The sequence below is a fragment of the Dreissena polymorpha genome, chromosome 4 (genome assembly GCF_020536995.1).
Source record: "Dreissena polymorpha isolate Duluth1 chromosome 4, UMN_Dpol_1.0, whole genome shotgun sequence".
Taxonomy (NCBI): Eukaryota; Metazoa; Mollusca; class Bivalvia; order Myida; family Dreissenidae; genus Dreissena; species Dreissena polymorpha.
The window spans coordinates 67,584,502-67,603,181 of record NC_068358.1 but is presented as its reverse complement, the minus strand read 5'-3'; the positions used below and the strand labels follow the sequence as shown (position 1 = coordinate 67,603,181).

The window sequence follows — 18,680 nt, the reverse complement described above, 5'->3', positions numbered from 1 at the left end:
TCTCAATAAATGTTGTTTTAAAATCACACTTATGTCGTAAGAAATAGCATATGTAATTATTCTCACCCTTGAGGTGTCTGTTTTCGCCATGGTGATGTTGATCTTCTGCATGGATGTAAGCTTGGTCTCCATAACAGCCACATACACCTTGTCGCCGGACTCCTCGAACACACCCAGCCACTGGCGCTCAAATCTGCATTTATAACGGCATGCATAATTGAGCCGCGCTCTGTGAAAATGGGGCTTAATACACGTGCGTAGTGTCGTCCCAGATGTCGTACCAATGCAGTCCGCACAGGCCAATCAGGGACGACACTTTCCGCATTAGCAGTATTCTTCCGAGAAGAGACTTCCTGTAAACGAAAACGACCACGAACGCGCAAAGTATTGTCCCCGATAAGTCTGCAAGGACTGCAAGGCTAATCTGGCACGACACTTTATGCACATGCATTAAGCCCCGTTTTCATAAACAAAAGAAGACCTTGCATTTAGTTGTACAACGCAAGGTTTGTTCAACAAACCCAGTTTAGACAGAGCGCATGAGATTCTTGCCAGACACCTGATCGCTAACCAGCAGTGAGTTGTGTAAGTGGTAACCTGACCGATGCGGCTTCCATCGGTTTACTCAGCCCACCCATACAAACCATAAGTCCACACCAAAAATAAGATATATAAGTCAATAAAATAGTTTGACATTGTCTCAATGGTTCCAAATACTCATCTAACTTTCGATGAGTCCAACGTATACCTCTTCGTCAATTAGACCGGGCCCATACACCTACAGATTCGGCGCAGAGATACATGTGCCTTATTTATTCAATTCCACGCATAATACTAGTATTACATATGAAGACTTGGGCGCGGAGGGAACCACGCCCACTATTACCTGGTCGTGTGGTAGAGGAAGGTGCCGTGCAGGTGCGTGTTGCTGATGATCTTGACCGTCGCCTGCGGGGCCCCGGTGACCTTGAGGAAGATCATGTTGTCGGAGCGGCTGCCTAGTGACACGAGCATGATGTCCTCGCACAGGTACGTCAGATCCAGGGGCTGGCTGGGCAGCTTTAGGGAACACAAGAATGTTTAGATATACAACGCGACTCAACTAACTCATATGCGTGCTACAACTGCACTCTAATGTAGTTATGCACAACGATTTTGAAAGTCAAAACGTGCAGAAAAACGTAACTTATCATTACCTTGAGGTGGTGTATGTACCTCCCGTGTGTATTGAACACCTTGACTGTGGAGTTGAGCCAGTCGGCCAACACCAGTTCACCGCCCGGAAGTGACGTCCCGGACCAGTACTGGCAGCATCCGGCGTCCGAGTCTATACGGCTGTTGAAGCCCGCGCTCTCGTGCAGGCGGGCGTATATAGCGGTGCGGTGGGTGGAAGTGCGTTGCAGTCGCGCATCAGGACTCCGAATCTCGACATTACTACTTACCATGACGTCAGATAAACCGGAAGGCGATGAGTAGAACTTTGTTCTTTTATCCGTTTTAAACTGCTTCGTCCATTTCGAACGCGGGAGAGCCGGATTTTCAATATCTTTTCCGCATTGGGGACATTTGAAGTAATTGTAAACACTTTTAAGAGTGTTTGTACCAAGCGATTCAAAATAGAACTCTAAGCATCGCTTGCAAAAATCATGACCACACGGCAGTTCTCTGTGCTTTTGACACGGTTTCTTGCACAAAGCACACTTCCTACCATTGAGCCGTCCTACTTTCCGACCCAGAACCTCGCTTTTAGACCTTCCAGGGACAGCATTGGTGGTGGCCCTTTGCGTTCCTGCCTCCCGCCGGCCGCAGGCATTGTCGTCGTCGTAGAACATGCAGATAATCACGTAAGCTGTCACTTTGCCGAGGAAGGTGGACTTGATACCTTGTTCATGCAGATGTCAATGACTTTGTTTCGTTCCTTCAATGGAAACACAACTTACAAGAATCATTGATTGTGCTATATGCAGTACATGTATAAATATCACTCACAATAAATGCATTACAATGTATTACATAAATAATAATCACATAGTGTTGACTCGAATAAAGAACACGTACATGTACATTGACATACATATTTTAATAATACAATAACTATTTAGTTACATTTCGTACAATCTCTTGAACATAAATTTAAATCTAGTGAAGGTTCCTATAATTCGGAGAATTGTGTATTGAAATGTTTATCGTACATGATATTATATGTTTTTAACATTAATTTGTTGATGCTTTTGTCTGGTGAACGACAATGCATAATAATTATATAATATTCGATTTCGCAATATCCCAGTGATAAACTTTAAAAGCTCTACATAAACTACACTATGAAGGTCTTCAATATCAATACAACAATACATCTTACATTTGTACAAACAGGTTATTCAGGTCAAATGAAATAATGTTTATTTCTCGGGCCAACATCATCATTCCCCCACTCAATTCAAATGTATGTCCCATATCTTATTTTGTCTCCATTTCTCTTTATCTCTTCTATATTCTATATAAAGTATTACACAATGTCACAATTATTTATAACTTTCTGTAAAAGATGCATTGTCACTGTATTTGTGATTTGAGTTTAATAAAGGTTTTGTTGTTGTAGTATGTGAGCAATATGATAAACACACAATTGTGTACGGAACGCCAAGAACACTTGAGAAGGTTTATTATCTTTAATAAAGATGCATTGTAAACATAGTAAACCGGAACCAAAATAGAACAACACAAATAAGTGTGCTATTATGTATGTAAAATACCTTCGTTATCGTTGTAATGTCAAACCGAGGTAACGCTAAGATTTAATAACATGTATACTTATCGTTTGTAATGTCTCTTTATATACTACACATGAACTTAAGGTATAGGTTTAAAGGTTAAATGTTGTACTTACAATCACATGTACTCCGTGAACATTGCTCAAATATAGATTTTAATAAGTTAGCGTATATTCCTGTTCAAATACATCCTGGGTTTATATCTCTGGGTTACGGAATGCCGTTAGGGCTATCGTGGATACACATTAAATTCCAGAGGGCGACAATGCGATAGTACGATGGCGACAATGCGATAGTACATTGGCGAAAATGCGATAGTCATCGTACTGTCGCCATCGTATTCTCGCATTGTCGCCATCGTACTTTAGCACTGTTGCCATCGTATTGTCGCACTGTCGTCATCGTATTATCGCACTATCACATTGTCGCATTGTCGCCATCGTACTATCGCATCGTCGAATGTCGCCTTCCGGTACAAAAACTATTCTTATTGCAGAAAAAAATAGATGACTTTATAAAGATGTACTTTGAAAGAGGTTACAGTTATAATGAAATCAAATTCTTATTAAGTAATAGAATGAGTATTAATGTACGGTATGCCGAACTGTAAAGTATTTTTTAAAGTGGCTCCATCTAGTAAAAATACGATGTGCGCATGTGTACCGGAAGGCGATAGACGACAATGCGACAGTACAATGATATCAATGCGACATTGCGACAATACGATGACGACAATGCGATTGTACGGCGGTGACAATGCGATAATACGATGACGACAGTACGATAACGCGATAGTACGATGGCGACAATGCGATGATACAATGACGACAGTACGATATGACTATCGCATTGTCGCCATCGTACTTTCGCGTTATCGTTCTGTCGGCATCGTATTATCGCATTGTCACGATCGTACTATCGCACTGTCGCCATCGTACTGTCGCATTGTCGTTATCGTACTGTCGCATTGTCGCCATCGTACTATCGCATTGTCACCATCATACTATCGTATTGTCGCCATCGTACTAACGCATTGTCGCCATCGTACTATTGCATTGTCGCCCTCTGGATTTTAATGTGTTACCACGATGGCATTAACGGTATTCCGTACTGGGTAGTTTCGAAGTCTCGTCGCATGAACGAAGATTACATGAATATGAGACCATTGCGGAAGAAATATCTACCCAGTTGAATACCAGCACTATACACGCGTTGTATCATGTTTCCTGCATTCTTTCACTGTAACAATTGATTGATTCGATAAACTATACTAGATTTAAAGAGACTCGCACACGGATTTTAATATTTAAAAAATATATATATACCAATATTACTATAGTACATGGAATGGTTTTAATTAATTATGATAACAAGCGGAAAGATAAAAGAAAACAAATAAGCCCGTCCTGAAGTTTGAACGCGGAACGTCTAGAATTAAAAGGCTAATGTTCAACCAATGCACGTTTTGTTAAATATCGATATAAAGCGATAAAAATGATATGGTCGATTTATGGTTTTAAATACACGATATAGGGGATATTTGTTGGATTGGGTGGATTATCGATTTTAATACACGCGTGATCATAGAAAATATATATTTTCTATGATCACGAGTGAATTAAAATCGATATTTCACCGAATTCAACAAATTTTCTTTTTATTTTTATGCTTTTTTTACACCGTTTATATACATTTTAAAGAGTTTAACTAAAGAATTTTGCTGGGATAATGACGTCATTTCATAAAAAATGACGTCATTTAACAGTAAACAGTGAAAATTATCGATACTTTTCACTGATAATTTTCACTGTTTGAAACAGTGAAATTATCAGTTTTAATTCATTGATATTTCCCTATAAACCACCGGAAAGCATAAAATAAAAACATCTATTCAGATCTTTATAAGGAATATCTTATTGCTTGCTATATATAATGCAAATATAATTCTTAATGCAAATATAATGCATACATTCATTTTTGAATGTGCGATATATTGTTAATTTGTCATTTTTTTCCAAACTATAAACAAGTCATAAACATTTATCCTTATACGTACATAAAGTTCGCGTGTTTTTGCCCGTCGTTCTTTACATGTTCAAGTTAAAACATGTATAATACATATATAGTAGATATGTACAGTCGATTAAAGAAGCGCTTCAACCGATTTTTCCATGGTGTTTAATAAGTAAACCGCCACATTTTTATGTATTGAAGTACAAAATCTTAGCTGGTCACGCGTCGATGGCTAGTATCACGAAAAGCTGGAAAACGTGGCTCTAATGGCGATTCGAACCTACCGTTACATGTATCGAAGGTATAAACCACAGAGCCCAAGATCACACGGATGTGTTCTCTCAGCCATACAGCTTTAAATGAGTGTGTATTTTTACTTGAAATAACAATTCCTGAAGAAAGCATACATCCAGCCTCATTCAAAATTTTAGCATTGCAAACATTTTGTTTAATGTTCTGTTTCTCATTACTTATAAAAATGCTCATTTCCACTATGCATATTTCTGTGTGTTGTTTTACTCTTGCATCAATATTTCGGCTTGAAATCATTTTTTTCTAGTTCTTTCCTCCCACATATTATGACTGCGCTACTGTGTGCTCTTATAAGACGACTGTCGATCAGTTGTGTAACGATATATCTACTTTCACAAGTGACATTAACATCGCCGTTCTAATATACTTTTTTCAAGTGACTTATCAAGTGTGCTTGTTAAAAGTTACTCATGATGTGTATTTGTTTCAAGTGACTCATCAGGTGTGCTTGTTTCAAGTGACTCATCAGGTGTGCTTGTTTCTAGCGACTCATCAAGTGTGCTAATTTTAAGTGACTTATTAGGTATGCTTGTTTCAATCGACTAATCAGGTATGCTTGTTCCCATCGACTCATCAGGTATGCTTGTTTCAAGCGACTCATCAGATTTGCTTGTTTCCATCGACTCATCAAGTATGCTTGTGTAATCCAATTAAAATCACAATGTTATGAAATATTTGTAATATTTAAATTTTCACTTTAACTTATTTAATAATTTTAATTAATCATAATTAATAAAGTTTTAATTAATTTCAATTAACAAAATTTTAAAATAATTATTGCATATTGTTTAAAATAACTAGTGCATATTGTTTAAAATAACTATTGCATATTGTTTAGAATAACTATTGTACATTGTTAGAAATACTTAAAGAATTGCGCATTTTTAAGCCCAGTTTTCACAAAACCACACCGGAATACTTTTTGTGCCAGGTGAGCTACAAACTCTATCATATTGATGTACTATAAGAAAACAGCTTACTAAGCTAACAAAGAATAGCACATTCCAATCTAAATTGTTTACCAAATCAAGAACGCAAACGTAAGCAATAGAAACTTCTGGAAAGTTCCATGACCAAGGGTTAACAACTTTGACCCGAACAAATATAAAAAGTAGGTGAATCAGCGTACCACGTGAGACCACATAGGATCACGTGAGTAACGTATTAGGAAAAGTCTGATCAGGTTTCAGAAAGTTGCATCTGGAAGAATATTTAAGAAAACACTGCGGGGGACTCACCACAGTGTTTTTTCGGATATTACAGAGAATAAAATGGGCTGTTTACACTGTCGACTTCCTTGATTATTTACATCTATTATGGATTATAGAATATTAGCGCTTAACGCTAATTTGCATAAAATGAAGAATGGTAACATTTAATGCTAACTGAAAATGAAACACTACAAATACAACATTCACTAAGACCGTAATGGACAGAATAATTAACTGTTAAGAACTAAATAATGTATCGTACGTAAATAAAGATCCCGTTACCGATTACACTAGATGGAAATAATGAAAACTTCAAGGATATTGAAATAACAAGTAAAAGCACGTACGATATCTGGTGGAGAATAGGTTCTAAAGTTTAATTCCTTTACAATAACATTTTCCACAACAAAAATCGTCAGAAATGTTTCAAGATGTCTTACTACAATTTACGTTCTCGCCTATCAGCCACTCTACCGCCACAGTTGACGCCGCCAACATCCCCACCTGACGAGTCGACAGTTCCGGAGCAACCACTTCAACCATCAACTACCATATCAAAACAAGACACTCCAAAATCATCAAGTGAGTCAAAACCTTATTTACAAACTCCCGAAGATTTTGTTGCAAGTGAAAAACGTCGTAAAAAACAATTACGTTCAGATTTTCATAAACAATTAAATTCTATCAAAACAATCAGAAGAGTAACAATACATGACAGCCCATTTCAAAGTCACCCATTACAATCCGATGCATCAGACACCGAAGAAACCCAAGAAACAACACTCCAGCCATTAACGCAGGACCCGCCGAAGGAATCGCTGCTCGAGCCATTATCCAATTTCCGGTACGACCCAGTACCACCGCCATATGGTAATGTTCAGTGCCTTCCCGACGAACGACTACAGGATCCAATTTCCAGTGTTATTTCGCAGAGACCTAACTTTTTCTTAAATACCCCATCACCTAGTGTTAATAGTGCTAATTTTCCATCGCAAAGTGCTAATAGTGACAATATTAACTTACGTAGGCAGACGCCTTCCGCACCTGGCCACTCTCCAGCAGACGGGGAACGACCGGTGAGAAACTTCCATACCGCACAGACTTCGGACCCAAGAGGTACAATGTTTAAGCCAAACATAATTAAGTTAGCATGCTTTACAGGCAGAGACTATGATAGTTTACCAGCGTTTCTGGCAAAATTTTAGAAATTTTGTAGCATGAATAACATTGATAGGGGTGAGTACGCTAATGTTCTTCCATTTTACCTGTCCGACAATGCAGAGAATTTTTACAATAATCTAACCGAAGATATTAAATCTAATTATCAAGAACTCACCAAAGCACTTGCTAAACGATTTCAGACTAAAGAATTAGATTATCATCTAATTGCTATTAAACAAAGAGAAAATGAATCATGTGATGATTATATCTCGAGAGCATTAAAAATTTCTACTGATGTACAAGGCTTAGAAGAAAAAGTTCTCGTAAGCTTGCTTGTCAATGGATTAAGAGACAGTATTAAGAAAGATGTTATTTTAAGACAGCCAGAATCTCTGTCAGAACTGGCCAAATACTGTAAACTCTGTGACATGACCATTGTCATTTTCAGTCAATTCTATTGACACAAAATTTCAAACGTTATTGGAAGAGATTAAAACCTTAAAAGCGGACATCAAAATTAAGGAAATTAATGCTTTACAGTCAACCCCAATACCAAATATACCGGTAGAAAATTCTTACGCTCAACAACATATGTTTCCAAATCAAATGCCATCTGTTCCTTACAGCCGTTATCAACAATTTCAACCACGACAAAACCAAAATTATAGAATGTCAGTACCGTTAGACTATCAAAGACCGCGAATAGTCGATAGATCCGTATCTAACCCACGTTTACAAGTACACAGACAAAATGCACAAAACCAAATTTGCCCCAAATGCGGATACGATTCTTGTAGGGGGGGTAGAAACTGTTTTGCATTCAATAAACGATGCAACAATTGCCAACAATTCAATCACTTCCAATCAATGTGTTTTCGAACTAAAAAATGATGGAAAAGACAGAGCAGTAGGTACCATTTTAACAACGCAAATTATTCAAAATTCCAAGTAAAACACGAACAAATAAATAAAAAGGGTTTAATTAACAAAAGTACGCATACAACTCAAAATAAACAAAAACAAAGTATTAAATCTAAACGTAAAATATTAGCTTTAAAGGTAGTATCCACATTTTTTCATAATTCATTACCAGGAACAATTGCAGATGTCCCAACAAACATTCTTTTGGATTCGGGCAGTAGTATGTCTGTAATCAGCAAATCATTCTTCGCCTCCACAAACATTTCGCGAAACGAATGCCTACCATCTAATCTCCATGTCAAGACAGCCATTTCTGATAATTCGTACAATGTAGAAGGGGTCATTAACCTCCCAATGCTAATTGGCAACACGCGCTTTGAGCACCCGTTTTACATAGTACAAGGCTTAACGAATAATGCAATACTAGGAGTAGACTTCTTTTCGCAATACGAGGCAAAATTAAATTTTGAGACTAATACTCTTGAAATAAATAAAGATAATATTACATGCAAAACCAATTTTATAACAAATGAAATTCACTGTATTCAAGCTAATAAAAAGATAAGACTTAAACCTCATTCATTTCAGAAGATACCTGTTCAATTAAAAGAATGTTTTTTGAATAAAGATTTACATATTATGGATGAAACAAATATCATGGAACTTGATTTATGTATTACAGACAACAAAAATAAAACTATACAATTTCCAATTTACAATAACTCGGATACAGAAAAAATGATAAATAAATATGATATTTTAGCTTCAATACATATTTTAAATGAAAACGAAATATATGACATTAATAATTTAGATAAATGTAACGAAAGTGGAAACGTTAAGACGACAACCGAAAAAGAACAAATATTACATAATAAAATAGGAAAAGAATTTGCGAATAATCAGCAACTGTTCGATCTCTTAAAGCAATATCAAGATATTTTTAGTGATTCAGAAACAGATGTCGGCGCCGTTAAAAATTTTGAATGTTCCATCGAATTGATACCGAATGCTATACCTATACGTTCAAGACCATATCCGGTAAACCCCAAAACGAGACAAATCATTGAAGATGAATTACAGAAAATGCTAGATAAAAATATAATTTCACCATCAACTTCAATTTGGAGTAGTCCTATTGTATTAGTTAAAAAACATACACATTCAGACGATATTTCACCAGAAGACCAACAAGAAAATAAACAATTATATAGGTTATGCATTGATTACCGACTGTTAAATAAAATTTCGAAGAAAATGTATTATCAAATGCCTACAATTGTAGATGTTCAAAATATGATCGCAGAAAAAAAGCCAACTATCTTTACTAAAATAGACATAAAACAAGCATTTCTTAATCTACCCATGGCCGAAAATTCTAAAAAGTATACTGCATTTAATTCACCAACAGGACGATGTTTTCAATTTAACGTCCTTCCTTATGGTTTATGCAATTCTCCTTTTTATTGGTCATTGTATCTTTCAAAAATATTAGGAGAATTCAATTTCAAAAACCTTCTATTTTTTCTGAATGACTGTATACTTATGAGTGACAATATTGAAACCCACATCAAAGAACTTTCTCAATTTTTACATAATCTAAAAGAAGCTGGTTTAGTAATAAATCTTAAAAAGAGTCATTTCGCACAAAAACGAATTACATTTCTAGGCACAGTATTTGAAGGAAACACTATTCAAATGGACCCTGACAAATTGAAAATAATTAACGAATTCCAAATTCCTAATAATCAAAAGGGATTAAAGAGTTTTTTAGGCATGACAAATTTCTTAAAACGGTTTATAAAAGACTACTCACACATTGTCGCCCCGTTAAATAGATTACTTAAGAAAGATACCATATTCAAATGGACCGAGGAACATGACAAAAGTTTTAATTATTTAAAACGGGCATTAATGGCAAAACCAATTTTACGATTACCAGATTTTAATCAAGAATTCACTATTTATACAGATGCTAGTACCTCCGCAGTAGGATTCATTTTATGTCAGGAAGATTCTCCAAAACGTCATCATGTTATTTTATATGGGGGTCGTGCTTTAAAAGATAACGAAAAACGTTACAGTAGTTGTGAACTGGAATTATTAGCAATCATTTACGCTTTGAAAGAATGTAGAGTCTATATATCAAATATACATGTCAAAATTATAACAGACAATAAAGCTTTAACATTTTTGCATACAGCAAAACACTCAAATGACAGACTATATAGATGGGCTTTAGAACTAGAAAATTATGATCATGAAATCATTTATAAAACTGGCAAGACAAATCCGAGCGATTACCTTAGTAGAATTAACTATTCTCAATCAGACACCCACGTTAAATCCAAGGAAAACATACATACACTTTCCAATAATAACGCACCTTTAACACCTCCACAAACCTTGGCACCAATACAAGTAACGCAAAATAATCATTGCTCCCAGGTTAACATTCTCACAAGAAAAATGCGAAAACAAACAATCAACACAACACCCACCAATCATCAACCAATTATCTCCGCTGACAATCAACTTAGCACCATTCCACCTGACAACAGTGTTATCTCAGATAATGATCACATACCTGGTTCACAACTCCAGACAGTCAATGACCGCAAACAACACGCGCACTTAACAACTAATCAACTAGACATTATAAACTTACAAGCTACATCAAAAGACTTCGGCGACATTTATGCATTTTTAAAGAACGGTCATTTACCTGATGATAAAGACTCAGCAAAACGAATTCCATATATAAGCACCCAATACGAAATAGTTGACAATGTTCTGTTTCATTTTACGAACCAAGATCTAAGAAACATCAAACTGAAAAAACTTTAATTAAACAATTAGCTTTACCTGAGTCATTAAGAAGTGAAATACTCTACAGTTTTCATGATTTAAATGGTCACTGTGGTGTTGATAGAATGTTTGCAACCCTCAAAACTTTTTATTACTTTCCAAAAATGTATCAAGCAGTTAAAGATTATGTTCAATCTTGTAAAAACTGTCAAATATTTAAAAGAGATCACAATTATAAACCATATCCATTACAAGAACCTTTTATTGCAAGCGCACCATTTGACATGTTACACATCGACATTGTTACGGTAGCAAAACAGAGCAAAGAATATAAATATGTTTTAAGCGTTATATGCGCATTTTCAAAATTCGCACTATTTATACCATTAAAAACGCAAAACACTATTGAAATCGCAGAACAACTTTATCATAAAGTATTTGCAATATTTGGACCGCCCAAACGTATCACATCTGACCGAGGACAAAACTTCTTAAGTGGTATAATGGATGTTCTTTATAAATTCTTTCAAATAAAGAGGCATCGAACTTCATCTTATCACCCAATGAGTAACGGAATGGTAGAACGGGTACACTCTACATTACTCTCAATACTACGTACATCGTTAAAAGACGAAAGCGAATGGCCTGATAAGCTTTCCAGTGTCCAATTAGCCTATAATTCAACAGTATGTCCGAAAACGACACAATACTCTCCGTACTACATTCTTTTCGGCCGACATATGAATAAACCCATCACTTCCGAATTATTTCCACCAATTAATACCAACCCTTCAATAAACACTTATGTTGAGGAATTGAAACAAAGATTTAAACTTATATGGAATATCACACAAGAAAACATAAATAATTCTCGTGACGTTATGCGTAAGTTTTACAATCGCAAAACTGCAATACGTCCATTTAAATTAGGAGATCTTGTTTTTATTAAACAAGAAAAAGTACCTTTAAATAAATCCAGAAAATTGTTTCGAAAATTTTCAGAGCAACCCTATTACATAACCAAAATATTACAAAATGGCACATATATTTTGAGAGAACGATATTCAAACAAAGAATTAAAAGTTCCGGTTAATATCAACAGATTAAGAAGATACCATGATGAAAAGGATTTACGTGATTTATCTCAAACATTCAAATTCCATGAAAAAGAAACTAATGACAACACAGAAAATCAAAACAATCCGCAAACCGTTACCGACAATACACAACCAAATATAACGGCAATTGACAAACAAAATACAATAAATCAAAATGATATTCCACCAAAAAATTCAAACAAGAAATGGTACAAAGCTGACAAAATTTTAAAAACCAGAATTAAGGATAATCAAAGACAATATTTGATAAAATGGACAAACAAAAAGTATAAGAACAGTTGGGCAAATGACGAAGACACATCAGAAGCACTTATTAAACAATTTTATATAAACAAATCTCTAAAGAAAAATCACAAAAGAAAACGGTAAAATGATAAACAAATTAACTGTTATTTTTTTCTTTTAGGCAAGATGTTGGTCACACGATTCATTATACTTTTCCTGTCACTTGTGGGAGCACACAGCGAACAATTGCTGATGAACCATGGCGTTAAGTTCTCAGATCCAAAAACAATAAACTTCGTGAATAATGAATGGACGCATACTTTTCGATTTGATATGCCGGACTATCAATTCAATAGTGACATCGGTAGAAATTATTCATTGTGTAGAGACACTTATTTCTACGAAAAAGGATGTACCATTAGCGTCGAATTCAACACTCTAAGGATTTTAATGGAACATGATATACAATCTTTGTTACACAAATTTCGTAGCATGATTCCTACAATCTCAGATAAACGGAAGACACGTGAGTCACAACCCTTACTTCCCTTTATAGGACAATTAGGTTCAACTCTTTTTGGCATTGCAACAACGTCACAACTTAATCGATTACGCGATCATGCAAACAAATTGGCACAAAGAGTTAATCTCTTAACAAACACATTTACGCACGAATTCGGCGAAATGGCATCATTTGCAACTAATGTTCACGAGCATATGAAATTATTCGATGAATTCGTTGCGAATGCTTCAGCAGTCAGGCATAAAATTGTGGACGAAATGGAATCTATGTCAAATAAACATACAACTGCTGAAAAGTTAATACTAGATGTAAATGATAAAATGATCAAAATAAGGTCACAGTTTGATAGGCTAGCCATAGGAATTGAATCACTGAGCAATCGTAAATTATCGATTCATATAATAAACCCCGAACTAATGTCCCAAACGTTAACAGAAATAGCTTCGTCGTTAAAAATCAACTATCCGACTCATAAATTGGTCAGCACTGAATTGGCATTCTACTACAATCATGCTGAATTTATTTATGGACGCAACAATAATTCGATATACATAATGGTATTGTTTCCACTGACAAACAGTTTGGATAACGAAATTTATGAATTAAATTTCTTTCCAATTCCTCTTGACAATGATATAAAAAACAAAGATGCTAATGAATTCACATCAAAACCGCGGTATTTAATTTATAATGGGAAAAACCTATTATTCACTTTTCTTGATGAATCATTCTTGAGAGACTGTTTGACAGCAGGTTCAAAAATTTTATGTAAACATAATGTTATATTTGAAATCGATTTCAATACGAATTGTTTCGTAGAACTCTTGAAACACGGGGACAATGCAAAAACGAAAGATATATGTGAATATAAGATAGTAAGAAACGTCTTGAAACCAGAGCTGAGAATTTTAAATAGTTCTAAGGTACTTGCATACATGCAATCAAATTTAAAATTGGAATGTGTAAATCGTTCTAAAACAATAGATGATTGTAAGTACTGCATTATCGATGTACCATGTGCATGTAAACTAGTCTCAAAAAGTCAACGTATTGATGAGCAATTCACAAAATGTTTGACAAACGATACTACTGTCGACCAAATATATCCAATTAACTTACCGTTACTCCAACAATTTTTTAATAATACGGTTTTGGATAAATTGATGAAAAACATTTCGTACAATGATCCAATAAATGTATTATTACCGGTATTTAAAACCTTCGATCAAAACACACAGGATATACTAACTCGGTCGCACAAATTAGAAATTGACATGCAAACCTTTGTGAAAAGAGCAAAGAAAAACCAAATTGTGTACCATAGCCTAACAGAAGCAATGCTTAACGGTGAAATCTCAATTGAATCAGGTTTATCCACTTTTGATATAATTTCAATCATAGGTATATTACTCACAATCGGAAACACGCTCATGTTGATATTTCTTTCACGAAAAATTCGCATTCTATTAACTGCAATTACACTAATAAAACCAACAGCGGCACAACATCTTAAATACGACAATCCCACCACGCTATCACCACTTCAGGAATTTACCAACAGTCTTAATGAGTCTCTGAAATATGAACATTTCCTTGTCTTTCTGGCCATGATTCACGTTCTCTTGCTAATAACAATCCTTCGCAAATTGCAAATATTCAAACGACAACGTGGCACTCTTTTGATTTTACATGTATCAAATGGTTTAAATTGTATTGATATCAACATCGTCAGTTCGGTTTCTTGTCGATCAGAATGGATCATTGACTTACCTGTCACCCTGAACATAAACAGCATACGCTTTGGATTGTTTCCAAAACTGCTCATTAACACTACGGAAATTTCGTTTCGGAACGCTACAGGGGATATAATAATGGAAATACCATCTGCTCTGTCAATTGGCATTTATCAGTACATCAAACTTCGACAAATGCTCAACACAAACTATCACACTGAACTATTCTTGGTCCATAACGGAATTAAGGAACGTACATAAACGAACTTCCAAAAAAAAAAAAAAAAAAAAAAAAAAAAAAAAAAAAAAAAAAATGGAATAGCATTAGTGGAATTGCATTAGTTATCAGTTTGTCATCATCATATTTGAATATGTTATAACTGATGTCAAATTTTGCATGGATTTCAACTCTGACGTCAATTATTCAATGTTATATTTCATTTTTTTTCCCATTTAACCATTATAAATACTTTGAAGATTATTGAAATGATTTAATTTAATCTTCATTATTAAATACTACATTTTACATGTTTTCTCATATTAGATGTCAATCGTTACATACTTTGATTTTATTCATTACATACATACTTCAAAATTTTTTTTATATACTTTCGCTGTTCTCATTTCAGGCGCACACGACAATACATCATTCATATAAATATAGTGTGTATTTCATAATTGTGTTCTTAAATTTGTATTTTCATTGATACTCTATTGTATATATAATATCATTTTATCGTTACATTTTTGGTTCCCTATTGTCAATTTTACATTTCATTATTTTCATAAAATGGATATTGTTATTAACATTTCATTTTTTATATTGTTCTCTAATTATTTCAAGTTATTATTTAAATACAATGGCAACTCTTCTAGTAATTTATACATTTCCCTCCCTTTAGATCACCATCAACTGCATCACATAAAATACTTTTTAAATACTTTTCCCAAATTAAGAAAAATCCATAGACGCACTAAAAAGTTACTATTTACCCACATGTTAAATAATCCTAACATTTCATTTTCAAGCTTAATTTTTGCTATAGACTAAATATACTCTATCTTCAAATGCTCGACCATCTACTTTATGAAATCCACCCCCTAAATTTTCAAATCTGCCAAACAATTATTTTAAGGTTCGGTTCAAAATCCCAAAGATCCATAATAGCCCACAAAAGATTTCTTCAATCAAAATTTCTACCTCCCTCATTATACAATTTTTCCATTACAGACATCTTAAATGCAGATCTTAAACAAATCAATAAATTAATGACTCAACATTTTCGCCTTTACAAACAATCCCTTAAATGCCAATCGATCCCTATCGATTTTGACAACACATATTGTCGAGTTTGTCATGCTTCGCTGAAACATTGTCGTCCAAAATTCAAAAAACTTGATCCTCTTGTTCATTTATTCTTAAGTCGAACCCCTTGTTGCCATACACCCCATCATATCTTCTGCTCCTATGACACTATACAAAACGGATTCAAAATTTGTAAATTATGTCTCCATGCTGTAAAATGTTTCAACTGGAAACTAATAGCTCAGTATATGTTGGAACCCAAATGAACATACTAAACATAAAAATGTATAACTAAATGTGACTATTAAAGTCACCTATGCTAAACATTAACTTACAAACTTTTCAATTGTATAAATAATACTTGATAATTCTTTTGTTTTCCAACAAATACTAACATGTATATAGACTGCTTTGTCATTATTGTGCATTTCAATTACGTTGTACTTGATCTTTGTCTTATTGATGTTTCAAATAATGATCTAAGTATTGATTCTCTAATATAGTTTATTTGAAACCCTGTTTATATTTGTTGTTTTGTTATAGACACTTCAGGCGGAGTGTACATTTAGAGTTGTTGTATTTTCATTTACGATTAATGCCTAGTGTGTTTACGAATTCTTTTTTCTATTATCTATATATTACATCTATTTCGATTGTTGTTAAATATGTTAGATTCATGTATGCATGCTTTAATATTATACAGTTAAATGTTCTGGGATTGTTTTCAACAGCAGTTAAATTTAAACAGCCCATATATTAGAATAGGAATTCTAATTAAAAAGAAGGAGGGGAAGATGTAATCCAATTAAAATCACAATCTTATGAAATATTTGTAATATTTAAATTTTCACTTTAACTTATTTAATAATTTTAATTAATCATAATTAATAAAGTTTTAATTAATTTCAATTAACAAAATTTTAAAATAATTATTGCATATTGTTTAAAATAACTAGTGCATATTGTTTAAAATAACTATTGCATATTGTTTAGAATAACTATTGTACATTGTTAGAAATACTTAAAGAATTGCGCATTTTTAAGCCCAGTTTTCACAAAGCCACACCGGAATACTTTTTGTGCCAGGTGAGCTACAAACTCTATCATATTGATGTACTATAAGAAAACAGCTTACTAAGCTAACAAAGAATAGCACATTCCAATCTAAATTGTTTACCAAATCAAGAACGCAAACGTAAGCAATAGAAACTTCTGGAAAGTTCCATGACCAAGGGTTAACAACTTTGACCCGAACAAATATAAAAAGTAGGTGAATCAGCGTACCACGTGAGACCACATAGGATCACGTGAGTAACGTATTAGGAAAAGTCTGATCAGGTTTCAGAAAGTTGCATCTGGAAGAATATTTAAGAAAACACTGCGGGGGACTCACCACAGTGTTTTTTCGGATATTACAGAGAATAAAATGGGCTGTTTACACTGTCGACTTCCTTGATTATTTACATCTATTATGGATTATAGAATATTAGCGCTTAACGCTAATTTGCATAAAATGAAGAATGGTAACATTTAATGCTAACTGAAAATGAAACACTACAAATACAACATTCACTAAGACCGTAATGGACAGAATAATTAACTGTTAAGAACTAAATAATGTATCGTACGTAAATAAAGATCCCGTTACCGATTACACTAGATGGAAATAATGAAAACTTCAAGGATATTGAAATAACAAGTAAAAGCACGTACGATACTTGTTTCAATCGATTCATCAGATGTGCTTGTTTCTATCGACTCATCAGGTGTACTTGTTTCAAGCGACCCATCGGGTGTTTTTTTAAGCGACACATCAGGTGTGCTTGTTTCAATCGACTCATCAGGTATGCTTGTTTTCATCGACTCGTCAGGTATGTTGTTTCAATCGACTCATCATGTGTGCTTGTTTCCATCGACTCATCATGTATGCTTGTTTCCATCGACTCATCAGGTGTGCTTGTTTCAAGCGACTCAGCAGGTGTTCTTTTTTAAGCGATTCATTAAGTGTGCTTTTTTCAAGCGACTCATCGAGTGTGCATTTTTCAAGTGACTCATCAGGAGTGCTGTTGCAACCGACTCATCAGGTGTGCTTGTTTCAAGCGATTGGTCAAAGCTATTGCCAGTTATTATTTTTTTCAAACGCCCCATATCTGCGCTTGTTTCAAATGGAAAATTATAGATGTGGTCAAGTGTGTTTGGTTGACAACTCATAAACTCTAGTCAGGTATGCTTGTTTTTAGTGACCATCCGTAGTAAGAGTGCGTTGTTTTTTTCAAGTTGCATATCATTGGGTGTCTTCAGTTGGGCTTAATTTTACGAAAGTGAATCACAATATCTTTCTCTTTGTATGCATGTTTTAAATCTGCCAGCATTGCTCTGACCATGTGTGTTTGTTTCAAGTTGCCTACTAGAGCGGTTGACATTGACGGCATCCACTTTAGCAAACACCTAGTGTACTTCAATAAAGGCATCCACTTTATCATACACCTAGTGCGTTCCAACGAATTCTAGTACTTAAGCATAAAGCTAGTGTGCTTCAATGGTGTCATCCATTTTAGCATACACCTTGTTCGCT

The 18,680-nt window shown here is 34.5% G+C and overlaps 1 protein-coding gene and 2 long non-coding RNA genes across 12 annotated transcripts in view; 2 read left to right on the top strand and 1 right to left on the bottom strand.

Moving 5' to 3' along the window:
* Window positions 1–8,067, bottom strand: part of LOC127879108 (uncharacterized) — a 34,042-nt gene extending 25,975 nt beyond the window's left edge. For 2 of the 10 annotated variants that reach the window (XM_052425776.1, XM_052425775.1), the window contains exons 1-4: window positions 2,891–3,148; window positions 1,197–1,918; window positions 887–1,059; window positions 67–193 (exon numbers count right to left, since the gene is read on the bottom strand). In XM_052425776.1, coding sequence (XP_052281736.1) covers window positions 67–193; window positions 887–1,059; window positions 1,197–1,832 — 936 coding nt within the window. In that variant the 5' untranslated portion in view covers window positions 1,833–1,918; window positions 2,891–3,148. The other 8 variants (XM_052425769.1, XM_052425771.1, XM_052425773.1 and 5 more) reach the window with 7 other exon arrangements.
* Window positions 1–18,680, top strand: part of LOC127879121 (uncharacterized) — a 135,677-nt gene that overhangs the window by 34,237 nt on the left and 82,760 nt on the right. The gene's annotated exons all lie outside the window — the stretch shown is intronic.
* LOC127879125 (uncharacterized) lies at window positions 5,806–17,545 on the top strand. Its single transcript, XR_008048918.1, has 3 exons — window positions 5,806–6,892; window positions 7,338–7,426; window positions 15,429–17,545. It is a non-coding gene; the product is annotated as an uncharacterized LOC127879125 (long non-coding RNA).